General features: G+C 39.7%; 1 protein-coding gene across 3 annotated transcripts in view; it reads right to left on the bottom strand.

Moving 5' to 3' along the window:
* Positions 1–3,746: 3,746 nt before the first annotated feature.
* The window catches only part of LOC126253217 (MICOS complex subunit MIC10-like), a 31,614-nt gene continuing 10,703 nt past the window's right edge, over positions 3,747–24,657 (bottom strand). For all 3 annotated transcript variants that reach the window (XM_049954399.1, XM_049954400.1, XM_049954402.1), the window contains exons 4-5: positions 3,982–4,076; positions 3,747–3,902 (exon numbers count right to left, since the gene is read on the bottom strand). In XM_049954399.1, coding sequence (XP_049810356.1) covers positions 3,891–3,902; positions 3,982–4,076 — 107 coding nt within the window. In that variant the 3' untranslated portion in view covers positions 3,747–3,890. The remainder of the gene's footprint in view (positions 3,903–3,981; positions 4,077–24,657) is intronic.

Here is a 24,657-nt window from a genome sequence, read left to right as displayed (position 1 = left end):
TGAAGTCACTGATGACAGTGCCACTAAAGCAGAGTTATTAAACACGGTTATCCGAAACTCCTTCACACAAAAGTAAATATTCCTAAATTCCAATCAAAAACAACTGCAAAGATGAGAAACATAGAAGTAGATATCCTCAGAGTAATGGAGCAGCTTAAATCACTTGGTAAAGGCAAGGCCTCCAGTCAAGATTGTATACCGGTCAGGTTCCTCTCAGAGAATGCTCATAAAATAGATGCATATTTAGCAATTATATACATCCATTCGCTCACAGAAAGATCCGTACCTAAATTGCTCAAGTCACACCAATACCCAAAAGGGAAGTAAGAGTAATACGCCGAATTACAGGTCTATATCACTAACATCAATTTGCAGTAGGGTTTTGGAACATATACTGTATTCGAACATTATGAAGTACCTCGAAGAAAACTATTTATTGACACATAGTCAGCATGGTTTCAGAAAATATCGTTCCGTGAAACACAACTGGCTCTTTATACTCATGAAGTAATAAGTGCTATTGATACGGGATGTCAAATTGAGTCCATATTTTTAGATTTTCATAAGGCTTTCGACACCATTCCTCCCAAGCGTCTTCTAACCAAACTGCGAGCCTACGGAGTATCACCTCAGTTGTGCGACTGGATTCGTGATTTCTTGTCAGAAAGGTCACAGTTCTTAGTAATAGACGGAAAGTCATAGAGTAAAACAGAATTAATATCCGGCGTTCCCCAAGCAAATGTTATAGGCCCTCTATTGTTCCTGATCTATATTAACAACATAGGAGACAATCTGAGTAGCCGTCTTACATTGTTTGCAGATGATGCTGTCATTTGCCGTCTTATAAGTCATCAGATGACCAAAACAAATTGCAAAATTATTTAGATAATGTAGTGGACTGACAAGGCAGCCAGTCCACAGTGACGGGTAGCCGAAAGGGCACACGTACACACACGCCGACTGGCGCGAAGTCTGGAACAGGATTCGTAATGAATGTGATAAAGAAAAGAACGTAGCTACTAGAACACTTAACTTTTATATCGTCCTTTGGTATACAGCATTCTTGATGATACAAGTGAGACTATCTTGAGATACATGCAATGGTACAAATGGTTAATGGCGCCTTGCTAGGTCGTAGCCATTAACTTAGCTGAAGGCTATTCTAACTGTCTCTCGGCAAATGAGAGAAAGGCTTCGTACGTGTAGTCGCTAGCAATGTCGTCCGTACAACTGGGGCGAGTGCTAGTACGTCTCTCGAGACCTGCCTTGTGGTGGCGCTCGGTCTGCGATCCTGACAGTGGCGACACGCGGGTCCGACATGTACTAATGGACCGCGGCCGATTTAAGCTACCACCTAGCAAGTGTGGTGTCTGGCGGTGACACCACAGATAAGATATCTGTATGGTGCAAAAAGTGGCAATTGACCCTGAATAAGGAAAGTGTGAAGTTATTCACATGAGTACTAAAAGAGATCAGCTGAATTTCGATTACGCGATAAGTCACTCAAATCTGGAGACTGTAAATTCAAATAAATACTTAGGGATTACAATTACCAATAACCTAAACTGGAACGATCACATAGATAATATTGTGGGTAGAGTAAACCAAAGACTGTGTTTCATTGGCAGAACACTTAGAAGGTGCAACAGGTCTACTAAAGAGACTGCTTATACCATGCTTGTCCAGTATTCTGGAGTACTGCTGTGCAGTGTGGTGTGGGATCTGCATCAGGTGGGACTGACGGACGACATCAAAAAAGTACAAAGAAGGGTAGCTCGTTTTGTATTATTGCGAAATAGGGGAGATTGTCTCACAGATATGATATGTGAATTGGAGTGGCAATCATTAAAACAAAGGCAGTTTTTGTTGCGACAGGATCTTCTCATAAAATATTAATCACCAGTTTTTTCCTCCGATTGCAAAAACATTCTGTTGGCAACCACCTACATAGGGAGAAATGATCATCATGGTAAAATAAGAGAAATTAGGGCTCACACAGAAAAATTTAAGTGCTCATTTCGAGAGTGGAGCGGAAGAGAGACAGCTTGAAGGTGGTTCATTGAACCCTCAGCCAGGCACTTTATAGTGAATAGCAGAGTAATCACGTAGACATAGAAACAAAGAGGAATTAATGGATCACATTTAACATGCCACAATCACATCAAGGCAATGCCAGGTATCTTTGAATGAGTTCAGCAAAACAACGACGTTACCAAGCTTGTGTCGCATCAGAGGGTCGCCAATTCGAGCACCTGCTTTAAGTAAACAATGTCCTAGCTACAAAAAAGGCACTTTTCAGGGATGACAAAATTAGTAAAAAGACTTTCTGTACATGAACTAACAGCTGTTGACGGGTTTGTTCCAGGTACGTATTATCACGAAACTACAATGGATGTGTCAGTATCCCAGTGGATTCGCCCCCAGGCCCCAGAGTGGAAGGCTGGCATTCTACCACCGAGCATGCGGGCCGCCTTTGCTACATTACATTCTGTGGCAGGCAAAAAATTCGCAGTCATGCATTATCGAGAACATCTGGCAACAGGGCAATCCCGAAACAAATCGGAGCACATGGCGCCAAGCTTCCATAGTTTAAAAATTGTGCTTTGTCGACCTACAAAACATTAGTAATTTTGGTTCTTCCTGCATCAGCTATCCCGGGTTAAAATTGTGTGACTCAATTTTTCTCTGCCCTGTATATCTGAAACCTTCTGATGTCCCTAGATATCTTCCCCATATACAATCTTCTTTCACAATTCTTCAACAAAAGCACCTGCAATGATTAAACCATGTTTTTTCTTTTCTTTTTCTTTTCTTTTCTTTCTTTTTTTTTTTTTTTTTTGAAATTTTACGAAGTGGCTTCGTCTTCATTCCTTTCCCCTTGTCAGTTTTCTACTATAGAAATGTTTGTCTTGCTTCAAAAAATTCAAATTTATTTTATCTCATCATACAGTCTTTTAATCTCTTCTTCATCTGCAGAGCTAGTAGGAATATACACTTTTATCACTATGATTTGTTTGAGTTTTGTGTCTAATCTTGGCTACAAAAATGCGAACACTACACCTCTCATAGTGGTTTACCCTCATTCCTATGGCCTTGTTCATTGTTAAGACCCACTCTAGCACTATCACTATGTCATGATATTAAAAATTGTGTACTCACCTGATCAGAAATTATGTTCCCTTCTGCATTGCATTTCACAAATTCCCATTATAAACTTTAGCCCCTAGAGTTATCTTATGAAGTTCTCTAACCTGCCTTCACAATAAAAGGATACTACATTCTGTGCTGTGGCCTAAAGAACACCAGATTTGTTTTTCTGATGGCAATATTTTCCTGTGTAGCTCTACCCGGAGATTATACTTCTGAAATATTTTGCCCACAATGATTCCATCAGCATTAATCGATACAGCACAGCTGCAAGTCATTGTGAAATATAATGACTGCGGTAACATGTAGAATAATACATGCAACTTGGGTAGGTAGGTTTGGAATAGAAAACACCCAAATTATTCAAGGAAGAGATAAAACTAATTCCTTCTCTCCATTATTTTGTAGCAAACCTTTAGTTTATGAAGTAAAATTACACTTTTAAAAATACATCTAATAGAAATATCTACCTGCTTCCTTGAAAATTCATTTCTTCAATTTATGCTCCATAACCTCCCCCCCCCCCTCTCCTTTTCTCCTAAAAAAAAGATGTATGAATTTCAGGAAAAATAAATAGTCACAGTTAAATGATACACATGTAAGAAAGCAAATACAATTTAATTTAAATATTTTACACTATTTTCAACAATTCTTTCACTATGAAGGCTGGCAACTCTTCTGTCTGCATGTAAAGTACAGAGGCAGAGGAGGAACTGTGGCAGTCTATGGCCATATGTCCACCGTCATTGCTTTGGCTGAAAATAGAAAACTTTATTTACTAAAGAAGGAAAACTAGAAGAGTGACTTAATTATTTTCAATTAACACATAGCTACCTTTGACTGGAATGTAGCATTGAGGTCCGTCTCACAATTCGCATACGCCATTCCAAGACCAAATCCTGTACCAAGTATAAGTGGCCATGGCCTCCCTGTAGAGCACAAGATTATTCATTAGTTCATAACAACAGTAATGTGTAAACTGTTAAAATGCTAATGACAAACATATTTTTGTAACCTCCCCAAAATTGAAAGAAAACACACACACACGCACAGCTTTAAAGGTTTATTTACATAATACTGTATCTACATGGAAGTGGGCAGTTCAACTTTTTCCATCAGAAGTTTTACCTATTGTGTACAGATTCCAAGACAAAGGATTATGCAGGTGAGGGGGGGGGGGGGGGGGGGGGTGACTACACAGCTTACAGAAACATATTAAGGCATCAATACACAAACGTGGGCTCATTACCATCCTCTATGAGCAGAATTCTTGAATTGCTGGATACATTTTATACCATCACACCCAAACGAGGGAGGGGAACAACAACAACAACAACATATTCTTGAATGTTCATTTAGTCCCACTGTGTCTATATAGGGAGTTTAACCCTAGAATGGGCAGACTTAGTCTCTCAGAATCTGGCAGATTTTGTTTTAAGAATATCCACAAACCAGCCCATCTGTTTACATTAGATTTTTCTGCTTTTGCACTTCTCTCGTTATACTGATGCGTACAATAAAACTGCTTGAAAATGGCTCGGCAGCGTCCACTAAGTCAGGATGAAATCGAGAAACTTTTATTGGAAAGTCATTGCTTATAGATCCTAATTTTGTCACCAAAATTGATCTTTACACAGAAAGTGGGTTACCAACAGTTGGACAGTGAAGGTAACGTCTTCATACCAGTCAGAAATATGAGTAGACTAATCGAAATTGTCTATCAACTAGTGTAATTGGTTGTGATCCCTCTTCCGGTGAATTGCCACCTTAATATTTGTCAAGCGATGGACAAACTAAGTGTCTGAAAAAGGTTACTAACCAAAATGTCCACTTCAGATCTCACAATATAATTACAATTTGCCTCATGTCAGTTGCGAAGCCAGAAAGGCTAAATCACTATCAAGTAATGAGAACTGTTCACTGGTGATGCTTTGCTCAATTTGATATTAGTGAGTATAAATACTTACATAGATCACTGAAAACCCCAATACTGCAAGAAACTTTACTTCAAGGCATTTACAGCATTCTTCACCAACGCAAAATGAATATGGAAGAATTTTAGAACACTTGGGACCCAGGGACACATATCTTTCCTCCAAATACGTAACAGTGAATATTTCATTTTCTTCTGAGCTGTATTAGTTTAGAAAATATTCATACAATAGAGGAATGTAAAAATAAGTGGTAAGTTGCTCCCGGTATGTGAGATGTTACGGAGGGATTCACAAGCATCTGCAGAAGTCAGCACCAGTGAATACCTAACAGTGGATGAATGTTAATATCTTTTTGTGGTCATCTTTCACAGTGTATGTTCCTTCAAAGTTTGGAAAGTATGCGATCAAAATATTTATCTTGGAGGATGCAAAAACACACTACGCAAAGAATTTTTGAAGGGACAGTTTTTCTCCCCCCAAGTGAGTAACACAGCTGACAAGTTTGTGCTCAGACTTTTAGAGCAAGTTTAGGTAACAGGATGGAATATTTCCCTTGAAAATTGGTTGACACACTACAATCTTGCTAGAATACTTTACAGGGAACACTGCGGAAAAAAAGGGAAGCCATAATTTAATCCATATTTGATTTTTGTGACAATTTCACACTGGTGCCCTATGCACCGAAGAAGAATAAATGCATAATGTTGCTATCTTCAATGCATACAAACAATAGAAAGAGCCAGAGATTATTACAGTCTATACGGGGCATCAAATTAAAAGCAGACACCAACCATTACACACAACTCGTGTGGTAGGTGACCCCATTCTTGTAACGTTTCAATAATGTCACTGCTGTGGCAGGGAAACACCATAGTGCCAAGTCATAAGTGCACTAAAAGTTGAGTCATCTAATGCAGTACCAAGAGGAATAGCATGTGTTTCTGTCCTGTATTGTTACATGTGACAAAACACAGTGCCACCATTTTAAGCCCAAGGGCAAACAGAAAGGCCAACAGTGGATACGTCCCACACCTTCCCTGCCAAACAAATCCAAAGCTGCTCGCACTAGTTCCAGTATTGTCATGACCACATCAACTGCAGGGAATCCCTGCTTATCAGTTCTTTGAGCGTGGAAACACAATCAATGCACAGCACTATGTAGAGACTTTGCAGAAACTGTGATGTCCATGAAAGCTACCTGACAGTATCATCTTGTTGCGTGATAATGCCCACCCTCACAGTGCCAATAGGATGAAGGCTATGCTTCAGCAGTTTGGTTGGGAAACACTGCAATGTCCTCCATAGAGCCCCGATCGTTCACCATGTAGTTTTAAAATCTTTGGTGACCTGAGGAAGGACATTTGTGGTAGTGCTGTAGTTCATGCAGATTAATGCAGCTAAATGACAAGTAACAGCTATTTAAAGGACAAAATAAACTTATGCTACACAAATATATTATGTTGCCATCAACAAACATGGAACATGTAAATTCCACAGATTCTAATGCACTCTGCACATCATATCTTGAACGCCACTATGCGCGCTGGAAAATGTTCACATATCCCGAACACTCGTTCTTCAACAAATATTTTTCAGATACTGAACACTATACACCCCAGGTTAAACCATAATGTTTCACCAGCTTCTGAAATTTGTCCTTACTGACAGGATTGGTTAGGAGATCAGATAACATTTCTTCTGTGCATAGATAACTGAGGATTATATTTCCCTGTTCCACATGATGTCTTATAAAGTGATGCCTTATGTCAATATGTTTGGATCTTACATTGGTCACTTTTTTGCGAGTTTAATAGCTCCCATACTGTCACAAAATACCACAGTTGGCTTTAGCGTTGGATGAGATTCTATTTCATCATCAGTGTACGGATCCAAAGAGCTTCTTGGACAGTGGAGGACAAGACCATATATTCAGCTTTACAGCACTCAAAGCAACAGTTTTTTGTATCTTACATGACCATGACATCAATCCTCCCATTTGTCTAAAACAACTTGGAGTGATGGAGTGTCTGCTTTCCAGCTCATTTCCCCAGTCTCTATCACTGTATCCTTCCAAATTTACATTTCCAGTTTTAGAACATTTTAACTTTAATCAGCAGTTCAATTTAAATATCTGAATATTCTCTTGACTGCAATCCAGTGCTTTTCTCTTGGATCACTGCAAAACTTGCTTACTGCATTTGTGGCAAATGTAATGTCTGGTCTGGAAGTCAGTAGACTTCCTACAACTTCCAAATAAGGTGCACTTTCCTTACATTTCATATCATCAGTTATTAGCAGTTTTGCATTATTTTCCATAGGAGTAGAAATAGGTTTACAATTTTCCATACTGAACTTTACTAAGATTTTCCTTGTGTACAGAGATTGATCAATCCATAATTCTTCTCTGTTGGCACTTCTTAGAATCTTCGTGTGTAAGTAAGTATTGGGTCAATCCATACCAAGTGGTCCAGCACTGGTTGCTTGACCATCTCAGAAAATTTTTGTATTTGCTGGGTGAATTTCCCAACGTTTAGTAGTAACAAAAATATTTTTTGAAGAAATTTGTTTATTATTTTGAAATGGTGGCCATATTTGTTCCAGGCCACATGCGTTTTTCGTATTTGCAAGCACCTAAATTTTTTACAATTATTCATTAGTGGATTGTCCTACGGCTTTCAGATAAAATGCATTTAGTTCAACACGCTCTGGGCTACAAGTTAACATCATTATCACTTAGCTGAATGTATTCTTTAATATGTTTTTAATAGTTCAAAGTTATCAGTTACAAATCTTAAAAAAAAACTCAATTTTTGAACAGTAGTTTTCAAAAGAAAGATTAATTTCTCAGCTTTCATGTTTGTTCTGTTATTACACTGTATAGTATAGTAACTTTTTATAAAGTATCAATGGTGAGCAGCTTACCTTCAAAAATACACTATTTTAAAAAATGGATTTTTAAAAAAATTTCCATTTATCTTTGTTGGGGGACCAGATAAAAATCTGAAAATTTCACAGTTAATAGACCTTTATGATATCAAACTTCAGTATAAATTTCAAGTCTGAGATTCAATTTGAAGTTAAGGGAAAAAAAGATTACAAACAAGAGTCAAAAATACATTTTTTTAACATCTGTGATATCTGGTAGGCTAAACAAATAAAGTATACCAATTGCAAATGTAACACACCACATAACGCTAGCTAATGATTATTTGTCGAAACAATGCTGTGGTAATTGTTTCAGCAGGCTAACAATTGCATCTGCAACCCTATACAAGTCTGATTGTTGTCTTCCCCCTTACACTTATTTAGCTAGAAGTTCTTGAAGTGTGCAGTTGAAAAATGGTGTCTCAGTGTTCTGTTGGTTTTATTATTAATGAGGCATGTCTTAAAAGTGTTTATGGAGTGTACCCTAAAGACATTACTTTAATCGAAGATTGCAGTGAAGAAGAAGTGTTGTTTTACTTAAGAGTTGGCCCAGATGTCAAATTAACATGCAAGTACCATGAAATGAAATACTTAAAAAAATTTCATCAACTTTTTGGTCAGTCTTGCATGGACCATTTTGAGAAACATAAGAAACCTATAACAAAAGGTCAGTGAGAAATAACACTTTATCATTATTCTAAAAATAAAAGCCCTTTTGTCAATCTCTTACCAGGAAAATCAGTGTGTCCAACATGTTATTCTAAGATATTTGTAATTCACAAGAGAAAGGATAATGAAACCTCAGATACAGAATTTTGTGACTTTTATCAGCAACCATTAAAAAAAGCAGATACAGCTTGTGAAATCCTGGGTATATCACCTGCTAGTAAAATTAGAAAACTAAGTCATGATAAAAGACCAAGTGCCTTGAATACAAGAGTTGAGAAAGTGGCAGCTACAGTCAAAAAGAATTTGGAAGTTTCATTTCAAAATACAATTTGTACTAAAACAGAAGGAAGTTCTAAAACTTCACCAACCGAATATGATGATTTGATAGAAAAACTAAAAACTAAATGCAGTTCTTCAAACAAAGAGGATAAAATTAAGATTATCAATTTACTGCCGAATTCTTGGAGTCTAGCAAAAGTTAGTGATGAATTTAATGTGTCAGAACGTCTTGTTAAGTTAACAAGGCAATTAGTAAAAGAACAGGGAATTTTACCAGCATTACAAAAGTAAAGTCATCTGATTTGGTTGATGGAAACCCAATCAATAAAGTTATTAAGTATTATGACGATGACAATTACAGCCATTTGATGTCTGGCAAAAAAAGACTGTGTTTCTGTGAAAGAAAATGGTTCTAAGATTCAGAGACAAAAAAGGTTAATAATGGGTAATTTAAATGAACTATTCACTGAATTTAAAAAAAGAAATCCCGACATTAAAATTGGAAAATCAAAGTTTTGTGAGTCGAGACCAAAATGGTGTACTGTTGCAGGTGCATCTGGCACATATAATGTTTTTGTTTGTTTGTATCAGCAAATATAAAATTTTTCTGAGGTCAAGCAACCAATTATTTTTTTCTTGGAGCACTTGGTATGGATTGACCCTATTGATTAATTTCCCCTAAATCATGCATATTAAATTCTATCTGGCTCTCACTATTGGTTAAAATAAAAACCTCATCAACCCATATGGCCACGATTGAAATTTCTTCATTGCTCCCTTTATGATATACCTTTGGGTCTGCCTTTGACAGTAACATACCTAGTTTTGTCAAAGTTTTATGCAAACATTTATTTCAGCAATGGCCTTTTTGCTTTAATCCATATATGCCTTTCTTCAAACGCCAAATTCTCCTTTTCCCTTGATAAGGTCGCTTAACTTCATCAGGTGGATCACAAATGTATTTGCTTTTCCAGCCTTCCATTCAGGTAGCCCGTTTTCACATCCATTTGATGAATTAATAAGTCTTCCCTTACTGCAAGAGTTAAAGGGTATCTTAATGATGAACATTTCACCACCAGTGAGAATGTTTCATAGTAATGTATTCCTTCTTTCTGGGAATATCCTTTAACTACCAATCTGGCTTTGAATTTTGGTATTTCACTCTCTGGATTTTTAATATTAAACACCCATCTTGTTCTTAGTGGCTTTTTATTTACAGGCATGTCAACCCATTAATATGTATCATTATCCACAAAAGATTGCAGCTCCTTTTCAGTAGCTTTTTTCCAATCTGAGCATTTGAACTTGCTAAAGCTTGATCAACTGCGATTGGTTCATTGTTGATTGTTTGGGCAGCACACATTTCATACTCTGGATATTCATTTCGTTTTGCTATATGTGAAGACTGCCTTAAACTGACCTATGTTGAATCTTCTTCCTCAATTTGATTCTCGGGTAGCACCTCAGCTTCCTCTTTACTCTCGTCTTCCTCTGTTTCAGTTTCCATCTCTGTTTCAGCACTATCACAAATTATTATTGGTTACATTACTGTATCATTTTGACTACTTTCCTTTATTTTAGGTCTATAAACCTCTAAAAATACTACAACTCTACTACTTATTATCTTCTTATTCACTGTATTATAACGTCTGTAGCCTTTTGAATCCTCACAGTAGCCAACAAAAATATATTTTTGAGATTTTGCATCCCATTTTCCTCTTAATGGTTTTGGAATCTGAACCATGGCTTCACATACAAAGACTTTTAAGTGCTTTAGATACGGTTTCTTCCCAGTCCATACTTCATAAGGTGTCTTATGTCTCACAGCTTTGGTAGGTGATCTGTTAATTAAATACACTGCTGTTGACACAGCCTCTGCCCAGAAACACTTAGGTAGCTCAGCATCGCTTAACATACTTCTGTTGGCTTGATCTGCAACTCCATTCTGAGAAGGACTTTAGTGAATGGTAGTCTGATGCCTAATACCCATTCCATTCAACTGTTACTTAAACCATTTTTTTTACATATTCTGATCCATTGCCTGATCTAACAATTTTAATTTTCTTCCTAGTCTGTCTTTCGACCATTTTCCAATAAACAACAAACACATCATTCACCTGATCATTGCTACTTATGTCAGGAAATAGAAGCTACCTCCTAAGGATTTTTTCTCCATAGGTCCACAGAGATCTGAGTGTATGAGTTGCAAGACTTTGGTAGATCTGCTCTGACTCGATTTAAATGGCAATCTAGCATGCTTCCCCTGCAAACACACCTCCCATTGGATATTTTCATTCCACAATTTTTCATCCCAGTTGCCATATTCTTCAGTGAAGTCATACTTTTCCTATTCAAAGGTCCAAGTCTCCTAGGCCACAAGAAGCCTTTTGCAGCATAAACAGAGTGATTTCCTGTTTCAGCAGTATTTTGAACTGTATTCACTTTGTAAATACCTCTTACACTACTTGCAGTAGCTACAATATCACCACAAGAGTTTATCACTTTGGCTCCCTCTATATCGAAGATAACTTTATTACCCTTCTTTACTATTTCGCTTACTGACAACAAATTAGTTGCAATATTCTTTACATAATGTACATCTGAGCAGTAACAATTTCCTTTCTCCCATTCACAAGCAAATTAATATCCACTTTTCCTGCTAATTCACACCTTAACTTACATCCGTCAACTGTGGAAATTCCTATGTCAGTCCTTGACTGAACATCATACAAACCTGACTGAGCTTTAGTAATGTGCACAGATGCTCCTGAATCTGTGAACCATTCTGCATGATCGTCACCCGCTTCAATAAAAGAGTGAAAAAACAGAAAATGCCTTACCTTTATGGGTAGTCTTTCTCTCAGGACTACTAGAATTAACATGCTTCTTTTCTTTTATACTTAACTTTTCCTTACAGTGTGAAGCAATATGTCCAATTTTCTGGCATCTGAAACATCTTACTGGCTTCTTCTTCTTGTACTTAAAGAGTACAAAGTCGACACTGTTTCCTTTTCTGAAGCATCAGAATCTGGTTCACTCTTCATGTCCTGTAGAATCTTTACTTTAACACTATCCGCTGTAATGGGTATTCCTCAATTTTCCAAAATCCATAATCATTGGCGAATATTTATCTGGTAGTCCAGCTAACAATAAAGCTCCAATCTATTCACCCGCATTTTCAAAACTAATATTCCTCAGACGATTGGAGATTGAAATTATTTTATTCACATATTCATCCACGCTTTTACACTTATTCAATCTTGTGGTTATCAGCTCATGAAGTAATCCTACTTTTCTGGTTAAACCACCATCTTCATCTTCAAATGCGTTTTTCAGTTTGTCCCATACCTCCTTTGCTGACGTAGCCATTTCTATGTGAACGTAATTCACCAGATCAATCAAAAGGATTAGTTTTGATTTCGCCTTCCGATCCTTAGTAGCAAAACTTGATTCCGTAGGTTCCAATTTACCATTTACGACGTCCCACAAGTCATCCAACTGCAAATATGCCTCAAAAGCAAATTTCTAGGTTGCGTAATTTTTGCACCCTACAAGCCGCTCTATATTTGCGGTATCTGTGTTGTTACTAATTTTACAGTTATTTTTCTTCTTCTTATAGCACACACAATCCCACTTTATATGAACTTCTGCACACCTTTTGTGCAAATACACATCACCTTAAAGCTTATAATTTCGCTTTAACTCAGTAGCTAGGCCCATAACCTGCCACAGTTTATGCAGATTAATGCAGCTAAATGCCAAGTAACAACTATTTAAAGGACAAATAAACTTTTGCTTTATTCGCACAACACATATTAATACATTTGGCTACACAAATATATTAAGTTACCCATCAACAAACACGGAACATGTATATTCCACAGAGTCTAATGCACTCTGCACATCATATCTTGTGTGCCACTATGCATGCTGGAAAATGTTTGTTCACATATCCCCACCATGTTGCCTTCAGTTTCAGTCAAACACAGACATACAAGAGTGGGTGTAGTTGTGGATCAGTCTGCAGCAAACCACATTCTGTGAAACAGGAATTGATCATCTTGTCTCCCAGTGGGATAAATGTCTTACTGCATGTGATGATTACTTCTGAATGGAACCATTCCAAGAGCCTGTTATGCCGGGTATTTGGTTTTCATGTGACTGCCCCTCATATAACTCAACAAAGAGTGGAGTTGGTGTGGTTGATGCTGTGTGTTCAGAATATAATGTTGGAAAGCAAACATGACACTGGTTATTGTGATGTTTTATGCCATTTATAACATTGCTGGTATGAATAAAATTGTAGAACACAAAGCAAATATGACTGAATATTTCAAGAACCTTATTTTCTCAAGCAACTAGGTTTGAAATTAATAAAACCACACATGGCATAGAGAGCTACCCACAAGAATCTCCCGAGGAACATTCACCAGCTGCAGCATGCTCTCTGGGATTAAAACTAACAAAGTGGGTCCAGAAGTCAAACTAGGTCATTGTTGCAAAAAATTCCAAAATTTGTCGAAAGTGGCTGCATCTGTGCCATTCTGCAACATTATATGAAGATTGTGCAGAAAATACAGATCAGTAAAATGCGAATTATAAAGAGTAAGAGTTGTTTTAAATTGCACCACGCACTGAAATGTGCAACACAGAGACAGGGTTGTAGACCATCCCCGATGTTATTCAATCTCCACTGAGCAAGCAGTAAAGGAAACAAAAGGAAAATCTGGAATAGGAATTAAGGTCCAGGGAGAAGAAATAAAAACTTTTAGGCTTGCTGATGATATTTTAATTCTGTCAGAGACAGCGAAGAACTTGGACGAGCAGTTGAATGGAATGGTCAGTGTCTTGAAAGGAGGATATAAGATCAACAAAAGCAAAACAACGACAATGGAATCTAGTTAACTTAAATCATGGAATGCTAATGGAATTAGGTTACAAAATAAGACACTTAAAGTAGTAAATGAGACTTGCTATTTGGGCAGGAAAATAACTAACGATGGTTGAAGTAAAGAGGATATAAAATGCAGACTGGAAGTGCCAAGAAAAGTGTTTCTGTAGAAGAGAAATTTGTCAACATTGAGTACAGATTTGTCAGGAAATCTTTTCTGAAAGTATGTGAGAGGAGTGTAGCTATGTGTGGAAGTGAAACATGGATGATAAACAGTTTAGACAAGAAGAGAAAAGAAGCTTTAGAAATGTGGTGCTACAGAAGAATGCTAAAAATTAGATGGGGAGATCACTTAAATAATGAGTAGGCACTGAATAGAATTGGGGAGAAAAGAAAGTTGGGACACAACCTGACTAGAAGATGGTAGGACACATTCTGAGACATCAAGGGATCAACCAGTTTAGAGCTTGAGAGAGGTGTGGGGGATAAAAATTGCACAGGGAGACCAAGAGATGAATACAGTAAGCAGATTCAGAGGGCTACAGCTTGCAGTAGTTACTCGGAGATGAAGAGGCTCGCATAGGATAAAGCAGCATGGATACTTGCATCAGACCAGTCTTTTGACTGAAGACAAACAACAACAATCCTAAATTCATAACTTGCAAGGACGTACACTTAACATTCCAAAAAATGGCTTTAAATGTTCAAGAATGTTTTTAAATGCTATTAATGCCCCGATTTTCACTGGAATAACACCTCATTTTTAAAGAAATAGAGGAGTATTTTGGCACTGCTATTTAAAATTTATGTCTTACTCTGGAACATAAATAAAATGTTGGGTCTGTCAGATCCAGCCTTGGCCCCCTCCCGCCATCCATTTTAATGTTAAAAACAGTGTTCTATATTCTTACATGAGGCAAGTCTGGTCAAATATAGGTAAGAGATCCTATAACCATCTATCTGTGAACTAATACTTGTTGAGATATGGGCAGAAGAGGAATACCAGGAGGGGGAGGGGGGTGGGGTGTTGGAGGGGGGGGAGAGAGAGAGAGAGAGAGAGAGAGAGAGAGAGAGAGAGAGAGAGAGAGAGAGAGAGAGAGAGGGGGGGGGGCATGAATAGTGCTGTTGGGTGTAGAATACATATGCTCACTGCTGGAAAACAAAGATACTAAGGTCAGCTGAATGAGATCATGCTACTACATCTCAATGACCAATCCATGACCCAAATGTTTGCATCAGGTACTGCTATACATGGTGTAGGACATGAGGTGCTGTCCCGTCATGTATAAACTGAATCTACTGTCTTCAAGGGCAGCATTCTCTAATAGCAATGGTTATTTGGCACACAGAAATTGGTGATAAACAGCCTGTTAATTTGTATGGCTTACTGCTGGTCCTATGAGTCTGCCACCCACAATTTCAGCCTGCATATTCATGCTAAAACGAATCTGATGCCCTGCTTTCCTGATGATTTGATGATTAATACTTGCCCACAATGGTTATTGGGGCAATTTATTGTCCCTTATCCCACTCTTAAACACCATTCCCCATGCAAAATGCAAGTGGTGAACTACGGGATCACCTTAAAATCCATTGGCAGATCTGTGTACTTGTCGCAGCACTCACTCACTCACATTTAATATGCAATCTGTGTACAGTCAACTATGATCTCGACCTTTATGACAATGATACCACGTCTCGAAGTCACAGGAACAACCAGATAAACATGTTTTAAGATGTAATTAATGGTGAGAAAATTGATCTGTGTAAATGATGTGTGTCAATAAATGCTATCTGCCTGTTTGCTACACCACAGAAGAATATCAACTCTTCCACTTCTCGCATGGAATACTAAGACTTCATTTCACTGTAAAGTTGTTAACAAACCACAAAATCAGCAATATTAGTCTGACATCAACACAACCTCACAACAATGTGCATTGAATGGTTGAGATAGGAGACAGTCTAAGTGATCTGTGTGACGTGAGCTACAGAGTATAGAGACAACCACAAACTATAACAATTGAGCCATTAATGTCAATAGGAAGCCACTTTACATGAACAGTTCTCAAAAAGCAAAATGACCCACATCTCAACAAGCATGTTTCTGGACATATTTTTATGCAACTATTTTTATGTTGCTAGTTTTGACCAGTATAATTGCCTGTAAGAATATAAAAAGTCGACATTTATAATGTAGAAGTATGTTTTAAAAGACCGTTGTCCTTCTCCGTGTCTGGTTTTTTTATTTATAGATTGAACTATAGCAGTGTACTGTACACTTTCAGAGGATGAAACTTTTATTTTACAATAAGTAGCACAAAAGGGCATTATTAACATTGTGGAAATGTGAATGCCAAAATAAGAGTGAACAAAAAATGTTATATATATTAATACCAAGAGTTCTAAAAAATAAAGCCTTGCAATGATGTTGTCAACATATGTCGTTTAAGATTATGTTATTTATTCAAATAAAGGTGTCCTACGCTTCTTATCAGATGTTCATTATTGTCATCTTTGTTCTGTAGCAATTGTAGCCACTGCATTGAGGTGATGATTTTCAATGTACGATGCAACTGATTCCCATGCTTTCAGCAATTCTCTTATTGCTCCAGAAGATTGTCAATTTGCTGTTACAACGTTGCCACCGCCACCTCCACCACCGAAGAACACAACTTCCTGCTGTGAAACACACTGCAACTTCACAAGCACTATGGTGATAATTTCCTCTACAAGCTCATCAATATCATTGTTATCATCTTCTAGCCCCATGCTCTTGGCCCAAGCTGCAATCTTGTTGGTTACAGGCACCACAGGTACTGACCCAAATGCTTGTGAGTCACATACAACAATGAACTCTGGCCAAAGCTTCTTCCAAACAGAAGTGAGAGCCCTCTTGGTAACCACTTCTCACGCCTTTTAAATCATCTTGACACAGACAATGATGCTGAAGTGATATTTCCAAAACTCTCAGAGTGAGATTGGTAGCTTCAGTCAACTCATAGCAATACTCAAAGAGTGCTTTAGTGTAGAGCTTCTTAAAGTTAGAAACAATCTGCTGGTGCATAGGCTGGAGTAACAGAGTGGTGTTAGGAGGCAGAAATTGGATCTTGATGAACTGAAATTCTTGAAGGAGGTGGTCTTGTAAGCCTGGAGAATGGGCGAGAACATTGCCCATAACATGCAAGACATGGAGTGACAGATACATCTCGAGCAAATATTTTTTCACCAGGACCAAACATTTCATTGGTCCAATGACAAAAAAGATTACACATCACCCAAGACTTGTTGTTGGACCTCGACATCACATTTAACCTGCTCTTCTGGACTTTACATTTCTTGAAGGCTCGTGGAATTTCTTAATGGTAAACAAGCAGCAAATTAATTTTCGAATCGCCACTTGCATTGGCACAGAATAGCAGCGCAAGATGGTCTTTCATTGGCTTGAGACTGTGCAATGCATTCTCCTCTGCTGTTCTGAAGATATGCTTCAGCATCTTTTTCCAGAATAGATCCGCCTTGTCACAATTAAAAAACCTGTTGCAACAGATAATCTTCAGAATCTAAGAGCACATTGAAGTTGCTGATGGAATTCTTTGCTGCCTTTGTGTTGGAGCTGGCTGCTTTGCCATGCCTCAGAATGCGAACCACCCACTGCTTCCCTTAAACACTTATTTTGCCACTGATGATCCTGGCGTTTTCTTAACGAGGTTGGCCAAAATCATTCTTACCACCGCAGTAATTATGTTCTCGTTAAATGTTGCCTTGCAATTGTTTTTCATTTACCCTTGTAAGGAGCAACCTTTCCACACTGTCCAGAATATGAAACCGTTGTTTATGGTATTCTTGTCACTCCCTTCGCGGCATCTATCTCCTTACTCCTGTCCTTGTTGTTGACGATAGTGCAAATAGTTTATGTAGGTCAATTGTATGTGTGTGCTAAATCAGGAACGCTCACACCACATTTAGGAAGGTCATTTTCTTTGTCTTATGGTTGTCTTCTTTCGACTTTATCTTCGGTGACATTTCTACGAATCTTATTAAAATTTACAAACAGAAAAAACACTATGTGAATATAAGTTCAGAAAAATGTGTGATCGCAAGCTGTATTAAGATGGCAGAAAATGAGCGCTAAACTCAGACTGCAGTGCATACTACAGACATTGTTCATATGCTGCTGTCGACAATGAATAGGTTGACATTGTTGAACGTTTCCCCTGCTGCATGCGAATGGTTGGTGACGCCACACTAAATCGTCATCTCATCATCACTCGTTAAGCAAGTCATTTTCAACAATTTGTTTTGTCTGTTAGGCAAATTACACATACATCTGTTACTCATCTGCCACCCGAGTAGGAGCAATTACGGCAAGGACTGACTTTCCTGAATAATAGTCTAAAACTTCAATTGTAGCTATAGCTATTAGTGGACGAGTAGTTACAATTTAATTTCAAGAACCTTTTTAAATTCTTTTCTAAGTACATAGTGCTACATTTACAAGCAGAAACACTATAATGCACAAGAACTTTTAACAAAATTATGATATCAAACAACACTAAATGGTGCAGTTTATCAACTTTCAATTCGCAGCAAAGAGCCTCTGAGCACTCCATTGAGCCTGTTTTTTGTGAGATAAGTAGTATATGTTAAATCAGAACAGACATAATTTATTCAAGTCATAGATATGATAACTGTGTCAAAATGAGTCAACACAAAGAAGTGAATTGAAATGAAGCAAAACTGTATGGAACACGAGAAGTTCTGTCATCTTAACAGTAAGATTTCATAGAAGTTGTATGTATTCTGTTTGACTATTATAAATGACATTATCAGTTACGAGACTTTTGAGAAGTACAACTTTGAAATAAAGTCATTATTTTAATCTCACTATGAAATTAATTGGTATGCTGCCACACAGAAAATGAAACTAAACATCTATCTGTGGAACAAAAGAAGAAAGTTACATGGCCCTGTGTGTCCTGGCAAATGAGTAGTACTCAGACTGGGCGAAAATTTACTTGAGAACGTCATGATGGAATTAAAATTTAGTGAAGGTAGTGTGATGCAGTACATGTTTTCCCACGGTTTAGGCTAGCGCTAGTTTATGGCAAAAGGCACTCAGGTGTTTAGTCATAAAAATTAAGAAAGTAGAATGCTTCTCACATACTGACAATGACAAGTGTTTAGAATCCGACCAAGGCTGATAAATATTCCTGACCACAAAGCAAGTAAAACAATAGTCCTGTAGAAAAATATGGTATGAACCATTAAGCTACATGACAGTTGAACTAACTGTGAAACTCTGCAACAAATGTTTAACCACATTTTAAGTACAATAGGATCAAATTCTATCTTCATTGTACCCGAAATTTATATTATTATTATTTCTTTCCTTTCTCAGACGTTATGTCTGGTTAAAAATGGAAAGTGACGCGGACCTTCATCAAGCGTGACTTCCTTTTAACTGTAAGGTATATGTTATATTGCATTTAGGAACTTTCGGGTAATTGAACAAGTATCAATAATTACAGATTTCTGCAGTTGTATATATAAGTTTGGATGTAGCTGTATTGCATTGATGTACTGGCGGATATTGTGTGGTATGACTCCTGTAGTTGATAGTATAATTGGTATAATGTCAACTTTATCCTGATGCCACATGTCCTTGACTTCCTCAGCCAGTTGGATGTATTTTTCAATTTTTTCTCCTGTTTTCTTTTGTATATTTGTTGTATTGGGTATGGATATTTCGATTAGTTGTGTTAATTTCTTCTTTTTATTGGTGAGTATGATGTCAGGTTTGTTATGTGGTGGTGTTTTATCTGTTATAATGGTTCTGTTCCAGTATAATTTGTATTCATCATTCTCCTCTACATTTTGTGGTGCATAAGTATGTGGGAACGTGTTGTTTTATTAGTTTATGTTGTATGGCAAGTTGTTGATGTATTATTTCTGCTACATTGTCATGTCTTCTGGGGTATTCTGTATTTGCTAGTATTGTACATTCGCTTGTGATGTGATCTACTGTTTCTGGTAGTTGGTGGTTGTTGGGATGTTGAAGGGGGACTAAACAGCTAAGGTCATCAGTCCCCCATTCCAAAAACAGGCGAGACAAAGGCGCGAAGCTGATAAAACCCCAAGGGGAAGGAGACTCCCCCCCCCCCCCCCCCAGGCACTAAAGAACACAAATTAGTCAACGAACACTACAGAAAAGAAGAGTACAGATGAACACCAAACAGAAAGAAACAGAAGAAAAGAAAATGGCCGGAGACTGGTTGACTGACCACAAGAACAAAAAAAAGGAAAAGAGTCAACCATCCGACGACACAACAAAACAGCAACAAATATTGAGAGACACGAGGACAGAAGACACAGAAAGGGAAAGGTGCAGGACCTCCCTAAATCGAACCATAAAAAGGACTACCATGGATAAAATGTAAAACACTGTCAGCCATGGACGCATCGTCGGATAAAACCAAAGCCAAAGTGCCCGGGAGATTAAAAGATTGCCGGAGTGTGCGCAGTCGAGGACACTCCAGCAAAATGGGGCCGACCGTCAGCCAGGACCCACACCGACACAGAGGGGGATCCTCCTGACGCAACAGATGGCCGTGCGTCAGGTATGTATGGCCGATGCGCAGCCGACACAGGACCACCGAGTCCCTGCGAGAAGCCCGCAGGGAGGAACGCCACACATCGGTCGTCTCCTTGACAGCCCGCAGTTTATTCGGGGCTGTCATGCCACGCCACTCAGCAGCCCACATCCCAAGCACCTTACGGCGCAACACCAGCTGCTGGTCGCGAGCCGTAAGGCCGATCGCCAAAGCGGGGGTGTCTATCGCCCCTTTGGCCAGCCTGTCAACACGTTCGTTCCCCGGGATGCCAACGTGACCTGGCGTCCAAACAAAAACCACCGAACGACCAGAGCGGGTAATGGTGGAAACAGACTCCCAAATAGAGGACACCAGAGGAGAAGAGGGATAGCAGCGGTCGATGGCCTGGAGGCTGCTCAGGGAGTCACTGCAGATGACGATGGACGTACCTGAGCAGGAACGCATATGCTCAAGAGCGCGCAAGATGGCCACCAGCTCTGCAGTAAAAACACTACAGCCAGCTGGCAAGGAGCGCTGTTCAACATGGGCAGCGTGAGCAAAAGCGTAGGCAGTGCGACCATCAACCAGGGAACCATCGGTGTAGACAGGCTCACAGCCCGGAAATGAGGCGAGGAGCGCAAGAAAACGACGACGGAGGGCCACAGGCGGAACCGAGTCCTTGGGTCCCTGTGCCAAGTCCAGACGGACGGACGGCCGGGGCAAACACCAGGGAGGCGTAGGTGCACAGACCCGGAAGGGAGGCAGAAGAGGGAATGACCCCAGTTCGGACAGCAGGGACTGGACGCGGACAGCTATGGAAAGCCCAGACCGAGGTCGCCGTTCGGGCAGATGGAGGACCGTGACAGGGAAAAGCAGGCGACGATTGGGATGGCCTGGCGAGCAATGAACGTGGACAGCATAGTCGGCGAGCAGTCGACGGCGGTGAATCCGCAGCGGGGGAACCCCGGCCTCGACCAGTAGACTATCCACGGGGCTCGTACGAAATGCGCCAGTTGCAAGCCGAACCCCACAGTGATGGATGGGGTCTAACAACTTCAACACTGAGGGAGATGCAGACCCATAGGCCAGGCTCCCATAATCAAGCCTGGACTGCACAAGGGCCCTGGCCCTGTACAATCGCAACAGCGTGCAGCGATCCGCACCCCAAGATGTGTGGCTGAGGCAGCGGAGGGCATTGAGGTGCCGCCAGCACTTTTGCTTCAGCTGAGTAATATGAGGAACCCATGTGAGCCGGGCATCAAACACGAGACCTAAGAAGCGGCAAGTGTCCACCACTTCAAGCAGGTGGCCGTCGAGGTAAAGTTCAGGATGAGGGTGGACCGTCCGACGCCTGCAGAAGTGCATAACTCGAGTCTTGGCTGCATAGAACTGAAAACCGTGAGTCAGAGCCCATGATCCTGCCTTGCGAACGGCTACTTGCAGCCTGCGTTCGGCGACTCCCGTAGTCGTGGAGCTAAAGGAGATGCAGAAGTCGTCGGCATACAAAGAAGGAGACACCGACGACCCCACAGCTGCAGCCAGACCATTAATGGCCACTAGAAATAAGGAGACGCTCAACACCGAGCCCTGCGGGACCCCATTTTCCTGTATATAAGATGAACTAGAGGCGGCACCGACTTGCACCCGGAAAGAGCGGCGCAATAAAAAGGTTTGAAGAAAAGCCGGGAGCCGACCACGAAGACCCCACTCATACAACGTGGCGAGGATGTGATGCCTCCATGTGGTGTCATACGCCTTCCGCAGATCGAAAAATACAGCAACGAGATGCTGACGTCGGGCAAAGGCCGTACAGATAGCAGATTCCAGCCGCACCAAATTGTCCGTGGCAGACCGGCCCCGACGGAAGCCACCCTGGGATGGAGCGAGGAGACCGCGCAACTCAAGGACCCAACACAAACGCCGCCCCACCATACGTTCGAGCAATTTGCACAAAACGTTGGTGAGGGTAATGGGACGATAGCTGTCCACCGCCAGTGGGTCCGCACCGGGCTTCAAGATGGGGACAATAACGCCCTCTCGCCATTGTGACGGGAACACGCCTTCGCTCCAAATGCGATTACTGTTTCTATTTGTTGTTTGCAAAGTCTGCATTTATCTGTTGTGGTATTGGGATCTTTAATAATATGCTTGCTGTAATATCTGGTGTTTATTGTTTGATCCTGTATTGCAATCATGAATCCTTCCGTCTCACTGTACATATTGCCTTTTCTTAGCCATGTGTTGGATGTGTCTTGATCTATGTGTGGCTGTGTTAGATGATACGGGTGCTTGCCATGTAGTGTTTTCTTTTTCAAATTTACTTTCTTCGTATCTGTTTATGTTATGTGATCTAAAGGGTTGAAGAGGTGGTTATGAAATTGCAGTGGTGTAGCCGATGTATTTATATGAGTGATTGCTTTGTGTATTTTGCTAGTTTCTGCTCCCGCTATAAAGGATTTTCTTAAATTGTCTACCTGTCCATAATGTAGGTTTTTTATGTCGATAAATCCCCTTCCTCCTTCCTTTCTACTTAATGTGAATCTTTCTGTTGCTGAATGTATGTGATGTATTCTATATTTGTGGCATTGTGATCGTGTAAGTGTGTTGAGAGCTTCTAGGTCTGTGTTACTCCATTTCACTACTCCAAATGAGTAGGTCAATATTGGTATAGCGTAAGTATTTATGGCTTTTGTCTTGTTTCTTGCTGTCAATTCTGTTTTCAGTATTTTTGTTAGTCTTTGTCTATATTTTTCTTTTAGTTCTTCTTTAATATTTGTATTATCTATTCCTATTTTTTGTCTGTATCCTAGATATTTATAGGCATCTGTTTTTTCCATCGCTTCTATGCAGTTGCTGTGGTTATCCAATATGTAATCTTCTTGTTTAGGGTGTTTCCCTTGACTATGCTATTTTTCTTACATTTGTCTGTTCCAAAAGCCATATTTATATCATTGCTGAATACTTCTGTTATCTTTAGTAATTGGTTGAGTTGTTGATTTGTTGCTGCCAGTAGTTTTCAGATCATCCATGTATTGTGTTTATCTGTAATTTAACTGACTTATTCTTAATAAACTATTACGTTTATCAAGAGTGAAAAGTGCTTGACTTGCCGTAGAATTGTTAGGTCGGGGCTTTGGTGTGACGAGTGCTGTAGTTTTTTCCATGTGGGTGACTGTAGTGGCGTGGGAATAGGGGAAGTAAATGAGACTCATCAGTGGTTTTGTAGGATTTGTAGTAGAGATAGGAAGATACTATAACAGGAGGGGAAAATTGCCACCCTTCAGGCTGAGTTAGACAAGGCCAGGGGAGATCTTGACAGGTTAAGGAGGGAGAAGGGTAAAGAGAGGTGGGAAGTGGCAACAGGCAACAGGAGGAACAGGCCTACAACTTTGTCCGACAGGTTTATGGTGAATGTGGAAAATAGATTTGACCTGTTGCTTCAGTTAGAAGCTGGTGAGCCTCAAGCAGTTGCAGGTGTAGACAGGGCACAACAAACTTTCAGCAGCAAATTGAAAAGTAAGAATGTAGGGAAATCAGTAAAGAGAAAGAAAGTGTTGTTGTTAGGTAGTTCCCATGGAAGAGGTGTTGGCCAACTTTTGCAGGATGAACTAGGATCAGAATACCAGGTCAACAATTTTTTTAAACCTAGTGCTGGTCTGGAGCAGGTGACAGAGAATTTAGGATCACTTTGCAAAGATTTCACTAAGGAAGACACCGTGGTTATAGTGGGTGGGGCAGGTAACAGTATTGACAGAGATCCTGGGTACAGTATAGAGTGTGACCTGGCGAAGATTGCATCAGCATCGAAGCATACTGGTGTTGAGTTTGTATCTGTTCTTGGGCGCCATGACCGACCTCATTTGAACTCTTCTGTCAAGAGAGTTAATTTGGAGCTGGAACGGCTGCTCACGTCAGGTGCGGGGTCACACATTGGTGTGGTTCATGTTGATTCTCTCAGTAGGTGGGATTATACTAGGCATGGCCTTCACCTCAACAGGAAGGGGAAGGGTAAATTGGCTGGGGAAATAGCAGGAAAGTTAAAGGGGGGAGGCACTGTCATGAGTGGTAAAATACCAGTGGTTATAGGATTCAGAAAAGACCCTTTTTTAGGGTAGGGAGGACAGAAAGAAAGCAAATTTTAAGTGAGGTTAGAACTGAGACAAACCTTCAGTTTGAGAAAGAAACCAAAAAACATAATTCCAGCTTATTACATCAGCAT

The sequence above is a fragment of the Schistocerca nitens genome, chromosome 4, assembly GCF_023898315.1.
Source record: "Schistocerca nitens isolate TAMUIC-IGC-003100 chromosome 4, iqSchNite1.1, whole genome shotgun sequence".
In the NCBI taxonomy this organism is placed as follows: Eukaryota; Metazoa; Arthropoda; class Insecta; order Orthoptera; family Acrididae; genus Schistocerca; species Schistocerca nitens.
Note: the sequence above shows the minus strand (reverse complement) of the source record. Positions and strands in the feature narration are given on the sequence as shown.